At 33.7% G+C, this 16611-nt stretch overlaps 1 protein-coding gene across 3 annotated transcripts in view; it reads right to left on the bottom strand.

Moving 5' to 3' along the window:
- Positions 1–213: 213 nt before the first annotated feature.
- The window catches only part of HBP1 (HMG-box transcription factor 1), a 33893-nt gene continuing 17495 nt past the window's right edge, over positions 214–16611 (bottom strand). For all 3 annotated transcript variants that reach the window (XM_077164689.1, XM_077164842.1, XM_077164770.1), the window contains exons 7-11: positions 16130–16286; positions 14696–14840; positions 7156–7473; positions 2554–2695; positions 214–1315 (exon numbers count right to left, since the gene is read on the bottom strand). In XM_077164689.1, the coding sequence (XP_077020804.1) occupies positions 1298–1315; positions 2554–2695; positions 7156–7473; positions 14696–14840; positions 16130–16286 (780 nt within the window). In that variant the 3' untranslated portion in view covers positions 214–1297. The remainder of the gene's footprint in view (positions 1316–2553; positions 2696–7155; positions 7474–14695; positions 14841–16129; positions 16287–16611) is intronic.

The following is a 16611-nucleotide window of genomic DNA, read 5'->3' as shown; positions in this document are numbered from 1 at the left end:
TATAATCTAGGTCCTTATTTTTGTATTGCCCTTGCCCTATTAACATTTTTTATTTTTGTTTTTTCAATCCCATCAAAAACTCCTATTTATAAAACCAAAACAGAAGTCTTCTGTGTGTTAGGAATTCACCTTGTGTTTTCCATTTCTTGAACTTGTTATTCTGACAACTCACACATGAAGTTCCAGCAAGATTAAACCAGCAGAAGTCAGGGGTAACTTTTTTTTTGGTCATTTTATTTGAAATAATATACAAGAATATAGTGTGCAAAATTTAGGGGCAACATCATGAAGAAGTGTAATGAACTGAAATCAATTTTACAGCTGTGATTCCTAACCAGAAACACCACTTGGTAAGTAACATGAAAAGCCATGATTGTAGCTCAGAGCAAAAGCAGCTGTATTGCCAATGTATTTGCTCTAATTTTAGACAGTTGGAAGAAAAGTAAAGTGCAAGTGTTGCACTACAGTAAGTGCAAAGTCTGCCCCCACCATAAAAGATATGATGATGAAATATTTACGATATGTGGCTGAGGAGATATAGAACACAAAGTTTAAAAATACAATGGTGTTGACTGTTAATAGCACCATTACAGTGACTATGTCCCAATGCTATTAACTAATTTGACCTTGGCCCAGGCTAGCGCTCCACTGAAAATAATGGATGAGTGCTGCCACCTGGTGCATAAATTCAGCATGCCTGTGGTAATAAGTGCAGCAGGTGGCTCTTATATGCTGGGACATGGACACCATCCACCTGCCACATCTGGTAGCCTCTTGGCACTCACCAGACTAGGAGCTTCCCTATTTGGCACAGATGTTAGGCCATGTGGTGGCTGCTCAAGGAAAGGCCAACTCCCAGGTTCTGCTTCATTCCATCATGTGTACAATACAGATTAATAAGCAGTAAGGAGCCAATGTATAAACAGCAGTTACATATTTTTTAAATTCCCCTTTTGTACGATTTAAAATAAAACATGTATACACGTCTTTTCCTACTGTACTTTTAGCACCACAGGATATCAATTTTCAAGCCTATATTACCTGATAGACATATATGAAGTTTGGAAGAAAAATAAGGCAATTTGGTTTACAATGTTGATAGTATTAGCTTACTTAATGCTCTAATGGAGAAAGCAAATCCTCACTCATATTATTAAATCATTTCAAGACTCAATGCTATCAGTATTTTATGGTCATACGAATTCAGGACAAATGTGAGCCCTTGATCTTCTTTAAGTCTTTCCATCAAGAGTCAATGTTTATGCAAATATAGACTTAACAACATAAGCATCCTGGTTTAATGTTGTTGTGAGCCCTGTGGAAATAAAATTAGACTCAGTGAACATTTACAAACCCAATACATAGTAATTCTATAAATGAAAGCTAAGATGTGTAAGATAATGTTTATAAATTTCCTATTTTAAAGCTGGGTAAGACAGTGTTCATAAATTTCCTATTTTAAAAACTTTTCTCAGAGGTGGTGATATAAAAACTTTGCTAATATCTGATGGCTAGAGTATCCAGAATATTTATGCAAATGTGAGAACAGAGAGAGGGACTAGGATAAACAAAAAAGAAAGGGGATTTAGGTAAAGTCCTCCGACATGGAATTCTAAATTAAAATGAATAAAACTTCCCAAGTCCAGTTCAGCCACCTTGTACTATTGAAATCCAACTTCTGAATACTTCAAAATAAATTACTGAAAAAGTTTAACAGATGTGACCTGCATGTTACTACTGTATAAAGAAACAGGTACACATACACAAGCATGAATTGAAAACATCCTTGGCCAGCCGTCCTACTGCAAAATACTAATGTCTTCCCTACATGTTTTAGTGATACTTCAAATTGAGCCCATCTGTTCTCTCATGTGAAATTTTCTTGTAGTTAAATCTAAAAATGCTTAATGTAAAAGACGCTGGTCTAGTAATGGAAAAGTTGTAAGAACCAAGTCTATCCAAGACCAGCATATTTGTTCACCACCCTTCTTAGGCCTTTCTTCTTTTTCCTGACACTGCTGTACAAATGGGCAAAGTCCCCATAAAGGTTTGTTGATGGACATTCACACTTCCACCTGCCTTAGTCCTTCATCAATTTAGGAAACAAAGCTATTGAAACATACCACCAAAAAGTATAGAAATATTCTACTATAGTATTAATGTATTAATAATGCCTATCTTTCAATTAATACTACATCCCAAAATTACTTTTCCACCTCAACATTTAGAACCTCCTCCTAAAGCCTGCTTCAGACTTTTCTACTTTCCATGCTAAGAGATTAAATGGCACTTAATGATCACGAAAGGCAGCCTTCCTTGAAACATAACTATGTAAAAACATGCTAGGAAATAGCATCAACACAACCTTTTTTTTTGCATAGGCAAGCTCCAGGAATCGAACCTGAGTCTCTGGCATGTGAAAATTCTGCCACTGAGCCACTGTTGCACCACCCCACACAACCTTTTAAAGGTTAAAATAATTGCTCCCACATGCTAATACAAGTGTGGGGATAAGGCAAGAATGATTTTAAGCAACTACTTGTTGAAACGTACTGAATTGGTTCTTTTCCTCTTCCAACAGTCAGGATTCAAACGTTTCTGTTCTTCAGCCAAAGCCTTTGCTTCTAGTGTGTACATCCTTCTCTCTTCATTCTTCATTTTCTTCCACCTGTCACCAAGGATCACACTTATGGCTCTGTAAAGTAAATATTTACACAATTAAATATGCAAGAAATTCTCCATAAAATTTGTCAAGTGCTGCTACTTCAGAAGAAATGTACCATTAAAAAAAGACAAAAATCTTGTCCAACATAAGAAAGAGAAAAGGTCAAGGCTATAGTGGCCACTTTCAGTGAAGTCCTGAAACATACAGTCCATTTATCAAATCACAACAGTTAAAGCCTCCTGGAATAGTGCCAATATTTCCGACTGTCAAAGGACATTGAAAATAACTAGAATACATCTGAAATTATGTTCCTCAAAGCTTACTTTAAAGAAAACAATTATTTAAAGAAAAGATTTAAATTGCCTGTCACACTGGTTTTAAATATAAGTACCATATAGTATTCAACTTATATTAGAAACTTCTTACTTTCTGTTTGTGCCCATAACCCATCAAATAATTCTGATAAAAGTCCTCTTTCATTCATGTAAATATAGTGAAACAGTGGTGGCATTAACTATGCACAGCCTTACTTACTGTTTATCTCCTAAGATAATATCAAGTAAACCTGAGGTAATATTCATAGTATTACTTAGGGTATGGAAAAGTCAAACTGATAAAATACACGATGACAGAAGTTTGAAGTTTGATTCTATTTCCTATTTATACCTGTTACTCCACTCCCAAACCTAATGCAGCCTCATTCTGGACACTCAGATATATAAACCACTCTCCTTCTATAAAAAAGTTTTAACCACTCATTTTTAAACACTTACACAAGACAGAAGATCCTGGGATGACTGCACAAAGCGTATACAAAAGAGAGGTGGAAGAGCAAAGCGCCAATGTTTTAGAAGAATGATAACCAGAGAAGCTCTACTACTTAAAAATAACTTAAGTATGTAGTAAATATACATTTATCTTTTTATCAGCAAGTCAATTATAACTAAACATTGTGCTGCATCTTCCTTGATTAAAATGAAAACTAATTTTTATAGTCTGCATTAAAGATACAATAAAGAATTGGTTCACTTACATCAATAAGAATTATTCTCACACCCACACACCGATCTCAATCTTTCAAAATAAGAACATGAAATGCTTCTGACACTTGGGAAACAAATTTATATCTTCATTTATGTTAAAATGAAATATGCACAATATAGATTATATGAATCTTTATCATTTTCCTGCCCATAACAAATATAAAATAAATACATCATCTAAAAATTTTTGTAGTGAGTTTTATTATTTTTAATGTTTGTACCAATGTAAGATGATATCCCTAAATTATCTTTCTCTGACCTAATTATTCTATTATCCACTCCCTACCAATCTATCCCAAAATGTGGACTTCTTTATTCATTGAATTATGACATATCCTTATTAGCAAGGGTGAAAAGATACAAATTCCAAATTAACTGTAATTTCCCCCTTCACTTTAGAGATGGATCAGTGCTTTGGATTTCCTTCCATGTTAGATAATTATACCATACCACATGGGCAAACCGTGCTAAAAAATGGAAAGAAAATTATGATTTATGAGTAATAAGGGGTATTATGAGATACAACCGGACAACTTAAGAATAGAAAGAAAAAAAAACCTAAAGGAGCTAAACTGATGGTCCAGTTACCCAGAATTATAAGTCTTATAAGTCTAGAATACACCTTACTGTTGGGGAAAGAGAATTATTAATGAATCCTATTTCTAACCCTATTTAATGATTAAGTACTGGTTGTGTGCAAAGTTTTAAATTAGACACCATAAGAAGGAAACACAAAGAAATGAAACACTGCTCCTATTACTAAATTTCTATGACCAATCATTTTCTCAGTTTAAAAAAAATGTGAGGGGGCACTTCACTTTAGGAGCGTTTTTAAATTCTAAAACTATATTTTCTATGAGAAGATCATCGACTAGCCACTAGAGAAGTAGAATTCCAAGCTGTATTTTAAAAAAACAATACAGTTTAACCCACTCCCTTTTTCACTGAAGAAATGGAAGAGTACAACTTAGGTTAATTACCCAAAGTCACACAGGTAACAGCCAAAAGTCACAAAATTTCAATGGTGTTGAAAGGGCCCTTAAAATTCTTGACTTAGTAATTCTACATTTAGGAATCTGGTCTAAAGAAATACCCAGAAACGAATGCAAAGATATTCAATAAAATGTTACTTACAATAATGTATTTTTAAGGGAAATTTACTAAAAAATAAACATATCATCAATTCCTGAATCAGAGCTGCTTTTGGATTAGGAAGCTTCTCTTTTAAAATGTAAATACATACAATTAAGCTCATCAGACATTCACTCCTGAATTCACAACTGAGCTACTTCACATGGATAATCATTTGACTTTTCTCATGAAATCAAGGGTGAAGAAAATAGTAGTTTTGATTGTCAGGGAAACAGTAAGACTGGAAGAATATAATATTAATACACAGAGCTTCTGGTGGGTTTGAGAGGAAGAAGATCAGCAGAAGCCCTAAGAGATTAAGTCACAGATATAGAAAAGAAAGTAGGAAGGACTATAATTAATTTTTATTCTTGGACTCTACTGGGGACAACTAAATTCAGCCTTTCAACATATTTGGCAACTTACTACAAAGTACCCAAGCCTGTGCATTGCATAGGATGACACAGATATAAAATAAGTACATCCTTGAGATATGACACAAGAAAATACTAGTCATTTCTATAAAGCTCACAAAAAAGAATGCAAGGAGATTCACTGAGCTACATTTTAGAACCTAGAGGACATACTAACGAATGAACAGTTAACCATCTTTTTTCCATAGAAAGAATAAAAAATGGACATTCAGCCTGATCCAATTAAATTATTCTTAAAGGCCCTTTATATTTGAAAAGATGCTGCTAAAGTATCAGGGCCTGTCTAAAGAGAACAGAACAGTATTTATTTGACAAGAGAACACTTGATGATTAAGGGTTTTCAGACATGACTATGGATTTGGTAGAGGAATATGGTTAGATTTGGGAGAAGAGGGAGTTAACTAAAGGAAGCTTATGACATTTAATTATTGCCCCCTAAAGCCTATTAGACTAGTGGTCAATGAGAGGGAGGAGTAAGGGGTATGGCATGTATGAGTTTTTTCTTTTCATTTCTTTTGCTGGAGAGATGCAATGTTCAAAAAAAAATGATCATGATGATGAATACACAACTATGTGATGATATTGTGAGCCACTGTACACCATGTATAGTATGTATGTCAAGAATATATGTTTGTTTGTTGTGTACAATAAAAAAAAAAGCCTATTAGGTCAAAGCCTTAAGTATATCCCTGATATATAAGCAGTTTTCATTTTTCTATAATGAATGCTCGTGTCTCTCTTTTTTTTCTTTGACATGGGCAGTCTCTGGGAATCATACCCAGGTCTCTGGCATGGCAGGTGAAAATGTGCCACCGAGCTACCTTGAACTGCCTTTCGATTCTCTTATGTACCTTTCGGTTTGTTGTTGTTGTTTTTTTTTAAACAAAAGAATCATTTGATTTCATGAAATGTCCAAGCTCAGGGCTCAAAGAAACAGTATGCACTAAATTAAATTTTAATTAACATAAATTGGTGATAGAATATTTTAACTTCTTGCATAACATTACAAGTAAAACCAGTTAAAAGTAGCCAATTACTGATTTTTTTTGTTCCAAGGTCTGTAACACAGGCTTAAAACAAGAACCTCAAACTTATTCTTTTCCAGCTTTTGTTTAGTCTGATAGATTACAGAGGAAAAAGAATCCTCCAGAAAAATGTATCTCTAGTTCTAAATAGAAATATTCTTTGAATCAAAGAATATTTGAAAATATTTGAAAAGAATATATCTTCAGGTATTAAGTTTAATGTTTTTTATAGTGCTTAAATTGATTAAAATGTCTGAGCTAATATCTGAAAATGTTGGTTGTTAAAATTCTATCTTCCAACAGGCAAATGGCATTTCATATTATTTTAAAAGGTAGACCTTTATCACTTAGGTAATCTAACTATCTGGTTAGGTATTAAAAGTAATTACTGATACAGCTTTCGCAGTGTAACCGTGTGTTTGTGATTGTGAAAACCTTGTGTCTGATGCTCCTTTTATCTACAGTATGGACAGATGAGTAAAAAATATGGTTAAAAAATAAACAAATAATGGGGGAACAAAAGTTAAAATAAATTGAGTAGCTTGAAATACTAGTGGTCAATGAAAGGGAGTAGTTAGGGATATGGCATGTAAGTTATTTCTTTTATCTTTCTTTTGCTGGGGAGATGCAAATGTTCAGAAAAAGGATCATGGTGAATACACAACTATGTGATGATATTGTGAGCCACTGATAGTAACCATGTCAAGAATGTTTGTATGTCCATTGTTTATAATAAAAATATTTTTTTAAAAATGTAAAAAAAATTCCACTTTTTACTTTAAAAGAATTCAACAATAAAACTGAATTACAATGAAACTTTACTCAGCTATTATAATCAGAATTATCACTGTTTTTACCTGTTATCTTTCCCTGGATACATCTGAGTATATTCAACTCTGTATTTTTTGGCAAAAAGCATGAAGGCATTCATTGGTCTTTTGCACTTGTTAGGAGAAGTGGCACTCACAGTCCCTGAGCTGTGGTTTTTGACAGCTTTAGCATACAAAGAATTAGAAGAGAGCTGTGATGATCCAGGTGAGCCACAGTTTTTAGTGAATCCAGATCTTGTAAAGTCTTGACCACCAGGTCCTCCACAAGACAAAGATGCACGACGCTGACGAGCCATACTACTTAACACATAAACCGCAGAAGAATCCATAGGTGTGAAGTCATAGCTACAAAATTTTAAAAACAATTAGTAACATGGTTTTAATTTGATTTGGATTATCTGGTTTGTATAAACAGGATTAAAAAAACCTCTTAATATCTGATTGGAAATTTCAATGTATTTTTAATGTACCAACACTACCTTAACATCTCTAACAATGATAATTACTTATAAAATGAAACTTTATGTATCCAAAGACAAATATATTTTTAAAATTATCTGCTGAGAATAAGAAATTGAAAAAAATAAATATTTTGAAGCCTCAAAGGAATGTTATAATCCACACACTTTATTCATAACCAAGTACCTCCTTCCAGATCCACTCACAACCCATTTATTCTTACTTTAGGTTAAATGCTGACAAATTTGATCATCTGGGTTTTTGGCCTATATATAGGAGCCTAAAATTAGAATATTAAAATAGAATGGCAGGCATATAGCAGCCTAGAGAGTAACTATTTCCGAAGATAAAAGGTAAGTGGATATGGGGATTCATAAGCTGTTAAAAGAACTGAAGATACACAGTAAGCTTGCCCATTTGTTTAGAGACAAGCAGTCATACATACATATATCAGTATCACTAGAAAGCCTTCCATGTATTATAACAAAGCTTAGCAACATAAAAATTCATAGTGAAAACCCAGATTTATGAGCAAAGGTCACATTTTGTTCTGTATATTCAGTTTATGAGAGCATATTTTTTCTTGATCTTCTCAAGAAACCTGTTTGGAGGGTATTCCCTATTTTATATGAAGAAACAGACTAAGAAAGTTACAGTATTCACCCAAGACCACAGTACTGGGATTTAAGCCCAGAGCTACCTACCTCAAAAGCCCTGGGCTTCCTCACCCACACCACACCTCGCACTGCCAGATAACTGAAAAATCATTGACTAACCCCAAAAAGAACAAATCATTATGTTATTAATTGAAAATAGGTAACAATTACAGCCAGTGCAAACCACAGCCTAAAGATATGCCCATCAAAATTCTCTTGTTCTAATATCAACTCTTTCTGCATATACTTTGTATCTCTACTTGACAGAAAACCTTTTATTCAGCTTTTATTCTGAAACCAACTTCTACTTCTCTCTGTGAAACAGAATTTCGCATATCAAAACAGTTGTTATTAGCTATAGGAATGAATCTGCCTAAAGGTAAAAAATATAGCTTTATGAATTATTCTACAGACAGACTGAGAAAGCAAAATGAATGATATGCATTCCATTCACTTATAATAAAATTCTATTAATCATCACAATGTATTTTTTAAAAAATGATTTACATGAACTAGGCAGACTTAAACTATGATTACAAAATAATCTAATAAATCCTTAGCCATCATATTATGTTGGAAAAGCAATGTTTGCTTTATAGTGTTGCAAGTTTTGTAAAACATCTTAGGCCTCTCCCATACATAATTCAGAACAACTGTAAACCTATGCATTATAAATGAATCTACATAAATTTAACCTCCAATGAAGGAAAATATTAAATTACAATTAAAAATACCAAAAGACTTTAAAATAGGGTAAAATAACTACTGAAATTTGAAAAAACTACCCTCTAGTGGCACAAACTTAACCATCATCTATTCCCATTATGGATATAATTTAAATCAATTTGAAATATTTAGTCAAAGAATTCAGGATTTTGGCATGACTGCCTCTTAAAATATGACAAAAATATCTAAACAGCTTAATCCTTTGCTACAACCCCTCAGATAAGTTATTCATCCTCTTCACCAAACTACCCACAGTTTCTGAAATGTGCAGTTTCACACCTCTATGCTTTCCCTTAAGCTTAGAATGCCCTTTCTCACCTTGCTAAATCATTACTCATAAAAAGCTCCATAACAATGTAATACTTATTAACCATGTCACATATATTAACTCATTTAAACCTCTTTCCAATATTATCCACATTTTATAATTTAAAATTAAAAAGAACTGAAGAAAGGTTAACTAACCCAAGGTTACCCAGCAAAGGCACTGCAGAGCCAGGATTTGAATCTAGGCAGGACAAGCTCCAGAGCTCCTCCTCCTGCCGTGCTATGCTGCATCTCAATCAGCATTTACCATATTGTATACATTTAATAATCCATTTCCTTCTCTAGACCAGAAGTAAAGATGGCAGGGCCCACGTTGTAACTGATTTAAGTAAATGCCCAGTATATCCTGGGCTCTCCAGTATTCCACTGAATGGCTGGAAGGGTTAAATAAACTAATTTTGGAGAACATAATACTATAAAATTTTAATTGGGTTCAAATCCCAGCTCTGCCACTTATTAGTAATATTACCTAGGCAAGTTAAATAAACCACCTAGCCTGCGTTTACTTATCTGTAAAATGATAAGTGTATATATCTATATCTATATATCTAAATAGATATATATGTATGACAATACATGCTTCACAGTGTTACCAAAAGAACAATATCTGTAAGGTACTTAGGACAGAGGCTGGCACACAGTAGGGCATTAAGGGTATATGATATTATTGTAAAAGTAACCTAGATTAACAGAGTACAGACTCTGGAATCCTTATAAGATAAAGACTTGAATTCTAATTGTGTCACTAACTGGCTATCTTTTGGCATGTTCCTTAGCTTCTCTGAGACTTTAGTTCCCTCTCTGCAAAATGAGGATATAATCTACTAACAGAATAATGAAGATTAAATAAGTTAATGTATTTACAGTGGCTGATTACATAGTGGTGTCTTGTTAAATTCTTTCCTTTGAAGAGCAATGCAAACTTCACAAAGTCAAAAGTGACTATTTTAAACCTGCTTGATGTCCTGAAGACCGGACCCAATTTTCGAGGCCTTAGAATGGACTTCTTTAAATAATGCTCTCACTTGGTACTAGTGTTTAAAAGCACATCAACTTATTGCTGCCTTCTGGTCCTTACCAAGCTAGAATGTCCTCAGATGTCCTTCTCTGTATGTCACGATCAAAGAGCTTGTCCTAAATCCCCAAATGGTACCTGGGAATTTATTCTGGGGTCCCCTCTTGGACTAAGGTTTTTTCTTTCTTTCTCCTTTTGCCTTCCCCTATGCTAAGCAATGCGATCCTCTCCCCAAGTCGTAACTCAGTTCTACAATTAGGACTGTTTACTACAATTAAAAATTTAAGAATTGTTTACTACAGTCATCATGCTTATCAATTTTTTATGGCTTCTAGTGGATGAAACTGCCCATTTCCAGTTCTTTGAAGGAGGGGGAAAGAGAGGTATTGCTGCTATATTGTATATATATTATATATTCAACAGTAAAAACAGATCAATGTTGGGCAGGCCATGATGGCTCAGCAGGCAGAGTTCTCGCCTGCCAAACCCGGGTTCAATGATTCCCGGTGCCTGCCTATGCAAAAAAAAAGAGAGATCAACGTCCAAGGTCATACTAAGAGTGACTGCTAATATCATTCGTTTCTGAGAACGTGCCATCTTAAAAAGATAGGAATTAGGTACCCAAGTTTTCCCTTCTGCTTTAAAAAACAAAGTTTTGCACTACACAATAGTTCATATATAATATTTATATGACGAGTAAGTTTTAACACATACAAATAAATACCAGTGAATCCACAATCCAAATTAAGAAACATAGTATTTATAGTATCACTGAAGTTCCACATTTGCCCCTCCCAGAGATAATCACTATCCTGAAGTTTATCAATTACCTTGCTTTAAAAATAGTTTTATTAAAAAACATGCTATTAATAAACACAACGTATATATAGCAATATTGATTATGTTAATGTGCTAATTATATAATGTATTGCTTTGAAGAAAAGTTAACACAGCAGACCTGACTGCTATCCCTGATACCTCTGCTTACAAGATTGAAGATTAAAGTTTGTGCCTGCTTGCCCCAGATTTTACACCATGCCTTTTCCTTTGCTGATTTTGCTTTGTATAATATATACAAGGTATATATGTGTGTGTGTGTGTATACATATTTACATATCCTAGCCTTGAATATGACTACATGCTGAGTCCCGAGTTAATTAGCTAATTTTAAATTTTAAAATTGATCCATGTTTTAATTCAAACACAGGGAGCCCAGAAGAGGAATGAGAGCCTTAATTCTGTATAGCTTAATGTAATGCCTGGATACACTCCAAAGTATGTTAAGCAGATAATCAAAAAATATATAGGCAAAGTCCCTTGAGGGATGGGAGAAAAAATACAGATTAAACTTTACCACTGAGCAAACCCCTAATACTGTGTCAAACATTAGAGACATCCAAATCAATAGGCCAAGCCCTTGATCTTGAGGCTTGCTCTTGTAAAGATTATGTATATAGCAGAGAAGCTTAGCCTACCTATAAGTATGCCTAAGAATCACCTCTGAAGAACCTCTTGTTGCTCAGATGTGGCCTCTCTCTAAGCCCAACTCTGCAAAGTAAAACAATAGCCCTCCCCACTACGTGGGACAGGACACCCAGGGGTAAAAGTCTCCCTTGTGGCATGAAAATTGACCCCCAGGGATAGCCTGGCCCAGGTACCATGGGATCAACAATGCCATTCTGACCAAAAGGGGGAAAAGAAGTATAACGAATAAGGTATCAGTGGCTGAGAGAGTTCAAATAAAGTTGAGAGGCTACTCTAGAGATGACTCTTATTCAAGCTTCAGTTATACATTGCTACCTATCATAGCTTGCCAAACCCCAATCCAAACCATAGAAACGCATAGGGCATTATGTAAGATTCTACAAAGGTTCCAAGCACTACTTTACAAAAACCTACAACCTCTAGATGGGTCCCTGGACCAAGTAAGTCCTGAAATGCAGAGAGCCAGCCTCTACAGAATATCAACTAGTTCCATACCCCTATCCATGTTATTGAAAGCCCCTTCCCAATACCAATATGGAAAAGTTAGAATGGGCATAGACCAAATACCCCTTAAAGAGTGGGAAAAAGATCAAAGGTGATGATGGAGATGTACAGAAAAGGTAGGATTTAACAAAGGAGTATGATTAGTGAATCATCAAATTGATATTTCTTTTAGTCTCCCGTATCTTAGAGCAGTTAGAAGTAAAAACCTAAAATTGTGGAATTGTAACCCATACCAAACTCTAAGATCTGTTCTACAACTAATCGTTGTGATGTGTTTTGAAATTTATTGCTTTTTTATATATATGTTATTTTTCACAAAAAAGAAAAAAAGTTGATTGTGATGATAAAAAAACAAGCTGATCCATGTTTTAAAATGTATAGCTAAAGTTTATTCCTTTTCTACTAGTAAAAAGAATTCCACTGTATGATTACATTACAATTTATTTTTTCACTGTCAAGTTGACACTGATATTGTTTTAACATTTTTGCTATCACGAGCAATAGAGCTACAAATTTATTCATCTATCTTCTAGTGCGTGTCTAGAAGAATTTATGTCTCTAAGGTATATATACAGAGGAATGGAACTGCGCTTTAATCTCTCAAAAATTTTGTATCAGTTTACATTCTCGGCAAACATAAGAGTTATCACTGATCCATGTCCCAAGAATGCCTCGAAATATCAGACCTTAAAATTTTGTCTCATTTTTATAAAACTTTTCAAAGAGTATATATGAGGGTTGTAACCAAACAGCATTCAGATTCCAAGTTTGCAGATAATTTTTTTCTTCCTTTATTAGAGAAATGTTGGTTTACCAAACAATTCTGCATAAAATTCAGGATTCCCATATGCCACCCTGTTATAAACAGCTTGCATTGCTGTGGAACATTTGTTACAATTGATGAAAGTACATTTTTATAATTATACTATTAATTATAGTACAGATTTAACTTAAGGTTCACAATTCGTGTAGTATAGTTTCATGGAAACTTTTTTAAAATTTTATTGTTATATATATACAATCTAGTATTTCCCCTTTTAATCACATTCATAAATTTATTTCAGGTCTACTAATTATGTTGACAATGTTGTGCTCCATCACCACCATCCATTACCAACATTTCCTTCATTCCAAATAGGAACCCTGTACATTTTAAGTCTTATCTGCCCATTTCCTTATGCCCACCTGTCTCCTAGTTACCATTATTCTAGATTCTGACTCTATGATTTTGATTACTCTACTTCAAATCAGTGAGATAATACAATTTTTCAAAGAGGACATACATGTATTCTTTTGTATGGCTTATTTCACTCAGTATTTCTTCAAGTTACATCCATGTTGTCACATGTAATTTTTTGAGCATATGTCCTGTGCCAAGACATATACTAGATTTATTTTAATTTTAGCTTATTTTTCCCTTAGTATAAACAAATAATAATGCTGTATTTTATTACAGTAAATTGAATGAAATAAAATCTACAGACCAGTAGCAACTCTCAAGTTGCTTACTTAGTACCTATATGTGCCTCCAGATTTAATAATTATCTTACAGAATGAGTCTTAAAATCCAAGATATTGGCATATAGACTTTTTCTGGGTTACCTTCTTTGAATCTAGCTCAGTTCTTCTCAAACTGTAGTATAAATAAAAATTACTACATAGAATTATATATACAAATCCATACAAACTATACTTTTTAGGTGATTTAAGGACTTTACAAGAGTAGTTTGGACTATACAAGGTTGTTCAGCTTGCACAATCACTTTAGAAACTAGCACTACCATTTCAAAATACCACAATGTCAGGACACCTGGGTTCTTTTCTTACTCTGCCACTTAGCAGCAAGGTGATCTCAGGAAAATCATTTCCCTGTACAACTCTTTCCAAATGCCAGTTTTCTGTTATTTTTACTATTAAACCATATAACTAATGCTTTGGGCCAAAATGAATATAATACAAAGATAAAATTAAAGGAAAAAGAGATCTGATTAACTATAAAAGACACTATGACTTAGACTGAAAGCAACTGGTCATATACATGAATTTTTTTATATAACTATCAAAACTGATTTATTGACTCTTTGCCATAGAATGTGTTATTTTTTCATAATCTAATTATAATGTTTTATAAACTCACTTTTCCTATATGACTACTCTTCAAAAATCCCCATGAGCTATTATTTTACTCAAATTACCTAATATTTTTTCATTTTATCATATCACATATATACACTTCATCATATACCTATAAATATATACACTTTCCTCTAATAGTTCTTTTATAATTTTTAAATTTTTAAAGATTTGACCTCTTAAATATTTGACTTCGCAATCATTATGGAGATTAAGGATAAACCTTAACAGAAAAGAAAATCGAAAATTAATCCAATCTTACCTTTTAAATGTATCGAAAACACCTGAATCATCAAAATTAATGGCATCGGGGTGTCCAGGAGGTAGACATACATCGCCAATATGAATTTCACAACATGGAATGCCATGCTGTACCACAGTCAAGCTTGGATAAAATGATGACCAACCTAAAATTACACAAGTCACATAACATATGGAGATTGATAGAAACCACCCTATTTATTATACAACGGACCCATTATTTCTATACGTTAAGAATAAATAATTGTCACTTCAAGTAAATCTGTTGAGATCTTCTAACCCAAGACATATATTACACAGTTTTGAAAGGATTATGCACCCCAGAAAAACCATGTTTTAATCCTGATCCATCTTCTGGAGGCAGCTGTTTCTTTTAATCCCTACTCAGCACTGTAGGTTGGAAATATGACTAGGTTATCTCCATGAAGATGTGGCATGCCCAGTTGTGGGTATTAACGTTTGATTAGAGGGAAGTGTGACCCACCATTCCAGGTGAGTCCTGATTAGCTTACTGGAATCCTTTAAAAGGGAACCATTTTGGAAGGAGCCATGAGAACTATGAGAGCTCATATAACCAGAGATCTTTGGAAATGAGGGAAAACACCTCTGGGGGAGCTTCATGAAACAAGAACCCTAGAGAGAAAGCTAGCAGACATCGCCATGTTCACCATGCGCCTTTCCAGTTGAGAGAGAAACCCTGAATGTCAGTGGCCTTTCTTGAGTGAAGGTAAACTCTTATTGGTGCCTTAATTTGGATATTTTTATAGATTTACCTTAACTGGGACATTTTCACCGCCTTCAAACTGTAAACTTACAACTTAATAAATTCCCCCTTTTAAAATCTGTTCTGTTTCTGGTATACTGCATTCCGGCAGCTTGGAAACTAGAATGTACATAATATTTCAATAAAACAAGTCTTAGACATGTATTTCCTTTATGCAGTGTAAAAGCCCCCCAACCTAGTTTAATTCAGCATTTTTGAAATAGATCCCTATATCAATCACCACTTCCATCAATGTATATGACAGTTGATGATGATAAACGAAGACTGAGACCCTGAAATGGTCTGAATTATTGAAGTAACATTGAATATGGTGTTCAGAGTAAGAAGGCTCTGAAAAATGATGCAGGTTTACAGCATATTTGTCAATTCTAAACCAAAATGTGATTATCTAGATTATTTCATTCCCTAAACTATTCCAAGATAAAACAGTGCTTATTATATAGTATGCTACATGAATATAAATTTTCCCGTGTATGCTAAGATATTTAAACATCATTAGGTATTACTGCAAGCATTTCCTGTGGCAATTTTATTTAGTTTGAAAGAAATTTTCCCTTAATTTTATTTTTAATCATCAAAGTCACAAAACATAATTTAAGGATTTAAGAAGCTTTCTTTTAAAAGTTACTACAAATTCAACTGAAGCCGTACCTTTATTTTTAACATAGAAAGGGTGGTCCAGCTTACACTCTACAGTAAGTAAACCATCTTCCACTGTACCAGGATCAAAAGTCAACTTCAGTACAGACTCGCCAAATGATAAACTTTCTTCATGTGATAATAATTTTAGACCATCAGAACCATAGTCCTGTAAATATGTGAAAAGAGTCAATGAATTGGAAATGTTCTATTCAACACATAATTACGTTTCTAATACAAGACTGTATAAGCAAGACTGTGAGAAAGGTAAAAATGAATAAACAGGATCCCTGCCTCCAAAGAGCTTTCAAAACATTAGTGAGGAAAAATAACTACAATATAAAACAGAAATGAATAAGAACTTTAATTTAAAATTAAAAATGCTAATGGGTGTTTTAATAAAGGAAGACATTAATTCCAAAAGAGAAAGATTAGGGAGGACTTTCAATCCCCATTTCAACTGAGATTTAAAAGAATGAACTTTTTAGAAAAGT

The sequence above is a fragment of the Tamandua tetradactyla genome, chromosome 1, assembly GCF_023851605.1.
Source record: "Tamandua tetradactyla isolate mTamTet1 chromosome 1, mTamTet1.pri, whole genome shotgun sequence".
Taxonomy (NCBI): Eukaryota; Metazoa; Chordata; class Mammalia; order Pilosa; family Myrmecophagidae; genus Tamandua; species Tamandua tetradactyla.
This window is presented reverse-complemented; position numbering and strand designations above follow the sequence as displayed.